Genomic DNA, 12,254 nt, shown 5'->3' with positions numbered 1-12,254 from the left:
CCGCGAAGCTACGGCAGCCGCAAAGGGAGGAATCCAATCCCACGTGTTGTCGTGGTTTGTTGTCATTCATACTACACGAGCTAAGGAGTGGATTTTCGTCCATTTATCTGCTTTTTAAGGTCGAATTCAAATATAAAAATGAGCTCACAGACAAACGGAGAAGAAGACGAAGATAGTTTGTTTCTTGAAAACGTGCTGGATCAACTTTACGACTTTGGTAAGAGGAGTTAGCTTGGCGGTTAGCTTCAGTAGCTCAAGGCTGATGTAGCCAAGAGACTGTTTGGATCTACAGTGGGTCTACTGGCACGACACACATCTTTAAAACGAGAATAATGACTTTTTTGGTTTCATGACTGATTGTGATGGCACTTGTCCTCAATGTAGCTCACTGATTTTAGCCTAACGCTAGCCCATTGCTGCTAACGTTAGTAATCTGACTGTCAACATGGCACTCATTTTCATTTCATTTTCCTTTATTTAACCTCGAAAGATCAATTGAGGGGTGACCCTCTTTTACAATGACGTCGAGTTAATACTATCTACCATAGATAGTATAATAAAGGGCACTACACATCAAAGTCAGTCGTGTTCACCAATTTAAGTAGTTAAAGTGATTGTGAGTGAATCCATTGCGCTGTCAAATGCTTGAGACTTTGTACATAAAGTTAAATTAGCTCTCAGGGATATGGAAGTATGTCTACTACAGTTGTGTAAAGTAATCCTGCAGGTCATTTAATAATAACAAAAAAAAACACTATTTTCAACTTTCATTCAAGAAATGCAGCTTTACAATATAGATATTACAAGCACGAATACCTCTCTGACAGTGTCGCTAGAAAACTTTTCGGATTCATCCAGTAGTGAGTAACCCAGCCGTGCAAAATTGTCGACTGGATTTAAGATCATATTCAGCTATTAGCTCGTTTTCCTTCAATTCCTAGACAATAAAGGGATGTTAACAGCACAGACATTAAGTCAATCGATATTCATCAAAAGTTGTATAAACTGGAACGTTGTTTATTTCGTGCTCATGTTGTCTATTGTTGTCACAGGTAACGGGCCGGCGTCAAAAAGGAAGATAAACTCTCAGAAAAAGAACAAACGGAAGAGAGAGGAGGAAAAAGAGGAGGATGAAGAAGAAGAAGTAGAGTTCCCTACAGTCCAGAATGTCTGCAGTGACAGTGAGGAGGAGAGTGATGGAGCGGATAATGTTCCTGCGAAACAACAACAGACAAAGACTGAGCAAACAGGTCGGCAGCACAATGTGTATCAAGTCAACATCAAATCAAATCAGTTTTATTTATATAGCCCAATATCTATCTATCTATCTATCTATCCATCTATCTATCTATCTATCTATCTATCTATCTATCTATCTATCTATCTATCTATCTATCTATCTATCTATCTATCTATCTATCAGCCAGCTGTTGTTCCTGGGTGAGCGTATACCCATGACAAAGGCATTAAGAAAAAAATATATAAAAATAGCATTCTTCTTTGCACTGATGGTCTCGTTTGCTGTTACACGTCATTTATGATCATCATTCCTCGTAGCACCTAGGGGTAGGGTTATCCAGGGAGCGTTGCATTCTAGAACTTTTCATGCCAATATATTATTATTCAGATATTACACACTGCACCTTTTAATGAATGTTGTCTTATTCAGATCCGAGCAGCAGACAGAGGAGGCGGGTGGAGGTAGTAACGTTCCAGGACCCCAGAAAAAAACCTAGAACCAACCTGAGGCCAGCTACCGACAAACTTCCTGTAAGTCTCTATGCCACTTTATCCCCCTGTATACCTAATACAAGAAGTGTATTGTCATTCTAACCACACCCTGTAAAGCACTTTGAATAGCCTTGTGTCTGAATTGTGCTATAGAAATAAAATGCCTTGCCCCATGACCCCTGGTTAACCTTCTCTGTGTATGTCCTTCTTGTCCCCTTCCATTGCCTTCCCCTTCCATCTCTTCTGGTGTGTCACTGTCCTCACCTCAAGACCCCTCAGACCACAGAGCAGAAGGAGGAAGGCCAGCTAGAAGATCTCAATTTGGAAAAGGTGACTTTTTTTTTTTATACATGTGAAAGAGGTGAAGTCAGCAATTCTGGAGAATGCTTGTCAGCGAAATCTCTTTTGGTCAAAATCACATTCCGTTACCTGTACGTACTGATTTTGTAACAAGGCACCAGTTTTTTCCAGCCCAGAGCCGGCTCTCTGGCGGTGTGAAACCAAAACCCTGGCTCTAACTGGGCTCTAGCTCCAAACTAGCTCCGATTTTGCATCGGTGTGAAAGGGGCAACACTAACTCTACTGTACATGTTTATGTGTTTGCATCAGGCTCGTCTGGAGGTCCATCGGTTTGGAATCACGGGTTATAAGAAGGAACAGCAGAGAACGTTTGAGCAGGACAGAGCCGTGATGCTGGGAGCCAGGGTGAGAAACACTATGGCTGTGTTCGAAAAGCCCTACTAACGTCCTCCCTCCCTCCTACATACTCAACATGTATATACTACATACTAAAAGCCCTACTAACGTCCTCCCTCCTACATACTCAACATGTAAATACTACATACTAAAAGCCCTACTAACGTCCTCCCTCCCTCCTACATACTCAACATGTATATACTACATACTAAAAGCCCTACTAACGTCCTCCCTCCCTCCTACATACTCAACATGTATATACTACATACTGTCTACTTAACCACCGATTGTGTATGCAAGGTTTGTCAGACCGTTTACACTGAAGTATATAGTATATAGCAATAAAGAATTTAAAAAAAACTTCCATGTCGTTTGAAAAGATACAATGCATTGTGGGGCGGTTGAGTAGGAAAAGTAGTCTATCGATCCATACACAAACTCTTCCCAGAATTAAGTTCTCATCCGGGCATTTCTCGCCTACACAACAACAACATACTCAAATTGACGTCAAAATGAGTATGAGTAGGACGTGAGTAGGGATTTACTAACAGCCTAACTGTATTGGTGTGATGTTTATTAAATATTGTACATTCAATAATACACACCACCAATAGGCTCTTCACGTGTGTGTTTATAATATCGATTATTACTTCTATATTTATGTATATTGCATTGGTGAGACTGAGCGCAGCCTGGGTCTTGAGAATTTCATTGCCAATTACTGCTGCATAGGACAAATAAACCACCTTGAATCTTGAATAGGAGAGAGGTCCGCTCACCAAGTCTGGAGTCCGCCAGCCCCCCATCAGAGCCTTTATGGACGACCTGACAGTAACAACAACGTCAGTGCCGGGGTGCCGATGGATCCTTCAGGGCTTGGAGAAGATCATCACCTGGGCTCGGATGTGTTTCAAGCCTGCAAAATCTAGGTCCCTGGTGCTGAAGAGAGGGAAAGTGACTGACAAGTTCCGCTTCTCTCTGGACGGCACCCAGATTCCATCGGTGACTGAGAAACCCATCAAGAGCCTCGGAAAGACCTTTGATTGCACCCTGAAAGACGCTGCATCCATCAAGGCCACAAATCGGGAGCTGGAAGCGTGGCTGACAGCAGTGGACAAGTCGGGTCTGCCTGGTAAATTCAAGGCCTGGATTTACCAGCACGGTGTTCTCCCCAGGATTCTGTGGCCCCTGCTGGTGTACGAGTTCCCTATAACAACGGTACAGGGCTTCGAGAGGAGGATCAGCTGTTATCTCCGTAGATGGCTGGGCCTGCCACGAAGCCTGAGTAGCATCGCTCTGTACGGGCACAACAACAAACTGAAGCTCCCCATTAGCAGCCTGAATGAGGAGTTTATGGTTACCCGTGCAAGAGAGGTGCTGCAGTACAGGGAATCCAGTGATCCGAAGGTCTCCAAAGCTGGCATCGTAGTCAGGACTGGGAGGAAGTGGAGGGCGCAGGAAGCAGTCGAGCAGGCGGAGTCACGCTTGCGTCACAGCGTGCTGGTCGGCCCAGTGGCATCTGGACGAGCAGGGCTTGGCAGCGTTGCAACCACGCGCTACGACAAAGTTCTGGGCAAAGACAGACGCCGATTGGTCCAAGAGGAAGTGAGAGCTGGTGTGGAGGAACTGCGTGCTAGCCAGATGGTGGGGATGAAACAGCAAGGCGCATGGACGAGATGGGAACAGGCAGTGGACCGCAAGATCTCCTGGTCTGAGCTTTGGCAAGCTGAGCCTTACCGGATCAAGTTCCTGATTGCGTCCGTCTATGACGTCTTACCCAGCCCATCCAACCTCTTCTGCTGGGGCAAGGTTGACGCACCATCATGTCCTTTGTGCCTCAGGAGAGGAACCCTAGAGCATATCCTCAGCTGTTGCCCAAAAGCCCTGGGAGAAGGACGCTACACTTGGCGCCATGACCAGGTGTTGAAGGCGATAGCAGAAACCATCTTCACCAGCATCACTCAGAACAAGCCTCTCCGACCAGCAAGACAGGCGATTGTTTTCATTCGTGCAGGGGAGAAGCCTAAGCCCCAACCAAGGGGGGCAGCAGGACTCCTTGGAACCGCACCGGACTGGCAGATGAAGGCCGACCTGGGAAAGCAGCTCAGATTCCCAGAGCACATCGTGGAAACCACCCTGAGACCAGACCTAGTTCTGTTCTCAGATTCAACAAAACAGGTGGTCCTTCTGGAGCTGACAGTTCCCTGGGAAGAGCGCATGGAAGAGGCCAATGAGAGGAAGCGTGCCAAGTACGCCAACTTAGTGGAGGAGTGCCGCAGTCGGGGGTGGCGTGCCCGGTGTGTGCCAATAGAGGTGGGCTGTAGAGGCTTTGCAGCGCGATCTCTCTGCAAAGCATACAGCATGTTTGGAATCGCAGGTGCACGCCAGAGAAAGGCCATCAAGACCACCACAGAGGCAGCTGAGAAGGCCTCTAGATGGCTGTGGATCAAAAGGGGTGATCCGTGGGTACATGCTACTTAGACACAAGTTGGGACTTGATCAATCCCGGCTGGGTCGCCTGGGTGAGGGTGTATGATGTTGCGAGACCCGAAACACCCAATGACCCCAGGTTCCATCACTGATGATGTGTCTAAGTGCATCAATAGATGTATACTAAACTAACCATACTGTCTACTTAACCATCGATTGTGTATGCAAGGTTTGTCAGACCGTTTACACTGAAGTATATAGTATATAGCAATAAAGAATTTAAAAAAAACTTCCATGTCGTTTGAAAAGATACAATGCATTGTGGGGCGGTTGAGTAGGAAAAGTAGTCTATCGATCCATACACAAACTCTTCCCAGAATTAAGTTCTCATCCGGGCATTTCTCGCCTACACAACAACAACATACTCAAATTGACGTCAAAATGAGTATGAGTAGGACGTGAGTAGGGATTTACTAACACAGCCTAACTGTATTGGTGTGATGTTTATTAAATATTGTACATTCATTGATACACACCACACACTAATAGGCTCTTCACTTGTGTGTTTATAATGTAGATTTTCTTCTTCTATACTTATGTATATTGCATTGGTGAGACTGAGAGCAGCCTGGGTCTTGAGAATTTCATTGCCAATCACTGCTGCATAGGACAAATAAACCTTCTTGAATCTTGAATAGGCTTTTCTGTGGCCTGGCCTTTTTTTAAATAGCAGAGTGACCAATTATGAATTTATTTTGTAAATGTTTTTATTTTTTCCTCCAGCCCCCAAAGAAAGACTACGTGAACTACAAGAAGCTACAGCAGGAGGTAAAGGACAAGAAGCAGAAAGCGAGGGAGGAGGTTCAGCCGGTAAGGAATACACATTCAGTCAGACTCGAGTTTAATTCTAAGCAACCAGCTTCAGCTTTACTCATATTATCAATAGATGGATTGTGTAAGGTTAGTCTAAGGTTAAAGAGGCATGTGGAATTTCAGATAATTACTTTCCATACATTTAAAAAATTAAAATAAAAATCAATAAACACTACGATTGTAATTTTAGAATAACTAATTTTTATATTCAAATTTTACGTGTTTTTTTGTTTTGTTTTTCTTGTTCTAACTTCACCATTCTCATTGCTCATTAGGAACTGAGGAAAAAGAAGAAGAAGCCCAGTAATCCAAGGTGGGTGAGGTGGTTATTATAATATATCTGTGAATATTTTCCACCAGGATTTGATAAGAGATCACTGTACAGTGTGCACAGTAGGGTGGTCGACTTAAAACTAAACTTGGATTCAAGATGTAAAGGTTTTAATTTTGAATCTTAGTTTAGTTAAAACCTAATTATGTTTATCTAAGTAATTCCTAAGGCCAGAATACATCCCTCATTATATTTTCATTTTTTTGCTTAACATTTACCTATAGTTTAAACAATGTCCTTAGAAACCTGTAAAGTAGAGTACACCATATTAGTAGTTTATTTTATTTTGTATTTTTGTATTTATGTTCACTTTTTCAGTTGTGTGTATGTGTTCCTAAAAAAAAAAAAAAGGTAAAAAATCCATAAATATACATATATTTATACAGACTGTCTTGTTGCATCCCTGTTTATGTATGTATTTATTTACTTACCTTTATTTATTAATATCCAGGCAGATCATTAAGATAACATCCGTATTAACAAAGACTGTGTTGTTCTTCCACCAGGGACAAGAAGAAGGCCTCCTCCTCCTCCTCCTCCGGCAGTAAGGGCCCGTCCGGTCAGGTCGGGCGCTTTAAGAACGGAATGTTGATCCTCAGCTCCAAGGAGATCCAGAAGATTAAAGGGAACAAGAAGCGCAGATAGGTACAGAATGGGAGAGGGGTTTCTTCTTGTGTGTGTTTTTAGTAAATAAACAAAGAATTTAAGGTGTTAATACGCATTCTGGTCTAAAAAAGGACTAAAAATGTCCACCAAAAGTGTTAAATATGCTTTTGGGTGCTCAGGTGTGCGCTGAAAAACAAATCTTGTGTTAAAACACAGCCTGGATCTTGTAAAATAGTATGTAAACAAAGGGTATGTACCTCATCCCTTGGTAGCTGCTTGTAATTGAAAGCCACCGTATATTCTGTAAATTCTATTAAAGGGATGTAAATAGATAGAGCATTGCAATCTAGATTTTGCACCACTAGATTACACCAAAATACACGTTATTACACACTGCACCTTTAAGCATGAAATAAGAAAGTTAAATGGGACTCAATGTGTGTTGGTGTTTGGTATTTTCCGTTGGCAGGTGAGCCATCAAATCCTCCAGGAGTGAAAACATGAGCAGATCATAAGAAAGAGCTGGTCTCCACGGCTACAGCAGCGACTCAGCGACTGCAGGGCCGTGTGCAAAGGGAACGAACCACAGCTGAAGACAACAGGAGATTGAGATGTCTCTGGCTGTCTGCAGTGAAATATGCCCTGCGTTCTGAATCGCATACTATCTACTATTGAATATGGTAGAACATTTTTAGTGTTAAACAGCATCCCATTCTGACCCATAATCCAGTGCGAACTTGCAGTGACGTCACATCAAAGGAGCCTTCATATGAAAACAAACAGGGATGCGACGGATATAAAAGCAAGAGGCAAGATCAAGGCGCAATGTTATGATGAAATAAATAAGTAAAAGTATGTCCCAATTGTATGCCTACTGCATCCTAACTAGATTATTTGTATCGTCAGATGTAGTATGTAGAATAGAAAAAAGAAAGAGTATGAGATTCAGAACGCAGGGATGGTGTTGTCAGTCAACAGTCAAATTTAACAATCTTCAAAATGGACCCTGAAAGTAAAACTATGAGAGGACATTAATGCACCAAAATGGAGACCATGTCAAATCATTGTTCCATCACAGTTAATTTATTTTGTTTTTATAAATGACAAAAAAAAAAGACATTTTCTGTTCAGTTTTTTTTCTTCGTGTTTTACACTGTAATGGTTTTTCAAATGATGTCATAATTACAATGCATTTCTCATTTACAAACGATGTAGTCGTACAAAATGTTTTACATTTACATTTGCAGGGAAGGGAAGAGGGTCAGAATGAGACGGATATGGCGGGGCGGGGTAAATATATATATATATATAAAAAATGTACACAAGTAAAGTCATGGCAGAAGTTAAAATGAAGGAACACACATACGAACACTTGATTCAAGGTGCTCCGAGGAACTTTCAGTTTGTGTTGATTCTTGCTCCCCCTTTGGACAAAAGCAGTAGTGTTTCTACTACGCCAGCTGTTGTTCCTGGGTGAGCGTATACCCATGACAAAGGCATTAAGAAAAACTATAAAAACAGCATTCTTTGCACTGATGGTCTCATTTGCTGTTACATGTAATTTATGATCATCAGAGGAAAAAATTAGACTGTTTCAGAAATGCTTTAAAAGTTCCTTGTGAGACCTTTAAGGATTGGTGTTGCCAATGTAGTGTTCCTTTATTATAATTCCTTATGTACACAATGTCGTCACAGCTGCAGTCTGGGTGTAAACATTACAGATTTTTTACAGAAACTAGGTCATATTGTAAACGGGAAAAACAAAAAAGTCGATGGATTCTGGCAGTGCACGGCTGGGTGAGGTCACAAATTCTCACACAGTTTTCCTTAAAGCAGCTTTTGTCTTTATCGATATTTTTCAAAATAAAATCATAAGAAATACAGCTCCGAAAAAAATTCAGGGACTAGTCTGGATTTTTCTTAAATCTTTGTCTCTACATAATTTAATGGAAATGCTCTTAATGTATTGGAATTTGGAAGAAAAGTTGTCTGTAGTTTATATTATAAAACCAAAATGTTCATTCTACTCAAACATATTCCTTTAAATAGTAAAACGAGAGACACTGAACATTTGGAGTGGTCTCTCAATTTTTTTCAGATCGGTATGAATCTATCTGCAGACATCAGGCAAGTTTCAAGCTGTAAGCAAAAGTGTTTTATGTTGAAATGTTGTATCACTATCTTGCAAGCCTTTTTTTAACCTGCAACCCATGGCAAAATCAGCCATAGACAGTAAAATAATAATTATATACATATATAAATATAATCAGCAGCCATTCAACTTCTATACGGAACATATTGAAGAGGGCAATGTACAAAAGAAAATAAATATGTAATTAAATATATTTACATACTTTGGAGTAAATACATCTGGCATTGTTTCTTATAAGCGGACGTAAGTGGCATGCTATTTTTTACCAGCACCATTTCCTGAAGTTAAATTAGTAAAATAATATGTCACATTCATGGGTGGGTGAGTGTCGGGTAAAGGGACATGCCTTTCAAGCATTCTGACAATATCATATCAAGATAGGAGTGACTACAGTGTACCTCATTTTAAATGTATACAATGTATTTATCCGTCATGTAAAGTATCGTTTTAAAGCCCTAGTAAACCCAAACCCATAAAATCGTTATAATCCTTCTAACTATGTAATTTTGGGAGTTAGTTGCATGATAGTAAAGCATCTGAAAAGAGCTAGGTGTATTCATAAATCCAAATTAAAGATATTGTCACTTAACTTTGATACAGCTTTACAGAAATTTGGTTTAGATGAGGCGGGCTATGCTCTGGGTTCTTGTGACACTGGTTCTTACTCTACTTGTGGGCCTCAGAAAAACTGCTAAATGCTGCAAGAAATCCTCACATGATGCAAAAATAGCCCTGAGGTGGTAACTGTTGCTAGGGCGCGTTAGGCAGAATTCCCTTTTCGCAGAAGGTTAGATCTGTAAAATAATCTTTCCTACATAACATGAATGGCCAATCAGTTGAGCATAAAATTAACCGATTTAGAAATATATCACCTAATCATACTACGGCTACGCTATGTTCTATAATTAAATAATACAGGCTATAATATATTATAATGTATTGTAGAGAAAATAGACTTCACTAATTCTTTGTTTTGTTTGTATTTCTGTTGCATATTTAAAGTTTATGTGTGTGTGTGTGTGTGTGTGTGTGTGTGTGTGTGTGTGTGTGTGTGTGTGTGTGTGTGGTGTTAAGACTCATACTTTAAAATAATTCAGGTTTTTGTTAAGTTTGATATAAGTGCTGCCTGCAATTTTAATAATCTGTCAACGTATATACAATCTTGTAAAATGTAAATTGTTCTATTTTAGGTCCCTGAATAAATGTTTGACATAGTTGTTGATATAGTAAGAGATGTAACACTTACAGAAAAAAATAGGACACCTCTTCAGACAAAAATGTTCGCTGACATATTCCATAAAAAGTCAAATAAAATCATAAAAAGTCAGCATTCAAAGGTATGATAACACAGCAGGTATAATAGTGAAACAACATTAGGAAATGCATTGATCTTGTAGTTGCCTCCTTCCAACAGCAGGGGGCGAGCTTTCATAGCAGTTGGCTTTTTAACATCATTGCAAAAGACAGTAATAATATCACAGTAAACTATTTACAATACAGCGTCAGGTATTTTTGTAAACTTGTTCGATGCTTAGTTCAATCCATGCTTAATATCACACACGTCTCATAATAACCATAACTCACATTGCATTATCTACAGTTTCCAGTCACACATAGAAGTAAACCCAGTCTTTGTATGGAAGGTCTAATAGTACCTCCTCCTCTCACACACACAGCATTATAAGGGAATAGAAAATATTTAAGATATTGAGAGAATAAAATTTGACATTAAAGCTGCAGTGTGTAGAATTTTTTGGCCTTTTTTCCAGAACAGACTTGGCAGAAATGTAATATCATATTCCAAAGTATGTTTTAATTGGGTGTATAATCTCTTGAAAATTAAAGTTTTAAGTTTTTTATTACCTTAGAATGAGCCTTTAATATATACATATGATGTTAGACCTTCATATTACACACTGCACCTTTAAATAACAACAACAATAAATAAACAAACTCCTCCATTCTCTGCTGCATTAAGCCAAGTGATAAAATATACACTGGTAATGAATTTATGTCAAAAAACAACATGTTGTACCCTTATATATAGTCACAGTGGTTTGGTGTAAGTGTGGAGCTAACTGTCCTCTATGAGAAATGTAGCCGCGAAAAAGTAGCTAACGTTTTTTTAATTTATTTTTTTCACGTGATGTAATGTATGTTTTTTTTTCAAGATCATTATCCGAGCGACAGATTGAAGTTGCCGCAGAGCATGTCTACAGAGAGACTGCCAGATGAGCACAGCATAACATTACCGTTCGACAACCACACACAATATTTTTTTCATATTCATCTACGGTTGATGTATCAAATAGCAGCTTGGTTCTCCTCAAAAACAAATAAATAAATAAAGGTAAGATTTTGCTCTGTTCGATTTCGTTTTGAGCATTTCCTGACATCCATGCCTTGAGGTGGAAACATTTCTAGATGAGACGGGGGTGAATGTGTTGCCTGGAGGCGGTTTAATCGACCTCGTTCCCTCACTTTGATTAATTCAGCCGTAGAAGGTTCAAAGTGTTTGCGCACAATCTTGTAGTTTTGGCAACCGAATTAACATAACTCAGACACGGGCATATACACCTGTAAATTCATTGACATGCCGGTGTGTGTGTGTGTGTGTGTGTGTGTGTGTGTGTGTGTTAGTCACTGCAAACTTATGCTGTTGAAGCCCAATTATTATTAAAAAACGATAAAACATAAATTTAACTTCTAGTAGACATCCTAAAAGTTTGCAGAAATGGCAGAATTTTTGTGTGAGATCGTTGTGTGTGTATATAAAACGTTGCACAAGATATCTAGAGTATTTCAGTTTCATGGAATTGTGCAAGTGTAAATTAAAAAGACAATTACAACCAACTTTAAAATGCAACACCCAGTTAGGGCCAATCCCATTTCTAATTTCCACCCCTACCCCTTGTCCCTACCCCTCTGAATTGCGCGTTCACGTGAAGCGGTAGGGCCAAGGGGTGAATTGGGATTGAGCCTTAGTATTGGCACAAAGAAATACACACAAAAAGAAAAAAAATGCACCAAATGTCTTGCTTTAGTTTTTTCAAAATATGCAGAGAACCTTAAGGGTGGCCATTTTGCTTTGAAGATATGTCTTATTACTTTTTTTTTTTAAATTGAATTAATCCAAATCCTTCCCAGCTTGACTTCAGTGTGTAAACTTTTTTGAAAACAGCACCAGATAATCTTTATATCACTTTATGAGATAGTTATGAAAGGGTTAAAAAAAACGAGGGGCGCTCCGGTGGCGTAGTGGATAGGGCGCATACCATATCGGCTCCGGCCTTCATTGCAGTGGTCGCGGGTTCAAATCCGACCCGTGGACCTTTACTGCAGGTCATCCCCTCTCTCTCTGTCTGTCTCCCCATTTCAACTCTGTACTATCTAATAAAGCTTGAAAATGCCAAAAAATTATCTTAAAAAAAAAGA

General features: G+C 40.0%; 1 protein-coding gene across 1 annotated transcript; it reads left to right on the top strand.

The window, feature by feature from the left end:
* Window positions 1-37: 37 nt before the first annotated feature.
* fsaf1 (40S small subunit processome assembly factor 1) lies at window positions 38-7,825 on the top strand. The gene is made up of 9 exons (XM_080047450.1): window positions 38-217; window positions 1,053-1,250; window positions 1,670-1,770; window positions 2,002-2,061; window positions 2,341-2,436; window positions 5,641-5,727; window positions 6,006-6,043; window positions 6,568-6,706; window positions 7,137-7,825. Exons 1-8 carry the CDS (start codon window positions 139-141, stop codon window positions 6,704-6,706), a joined length of 798 nt encoding a protein of 265 aa, XP_079903576.1. The 5' UTR covers window positions 38-138; the 3' UTR covers window positions 7,137-7,825.
* The last annotated feature ends 4,429 nt before the right edge of the window (window positions 7,826-12,254 follow it).

Source organism: Ammodytes marinus (assembly GCF_949987685.1).
Source record: "Ammodytes marinus genome assembly, chromosome: 19".
Classification (NCBI taxonomy): Eukaryota; Metazoa; Chordata; class Actinopteri; order Uranoscopiformes; family Ammodytidae; genus Ammodytes; species Ammodytes marinus.
This window is presented reverse-complemented; position numbering and strand designations above follow the sequence as displayed.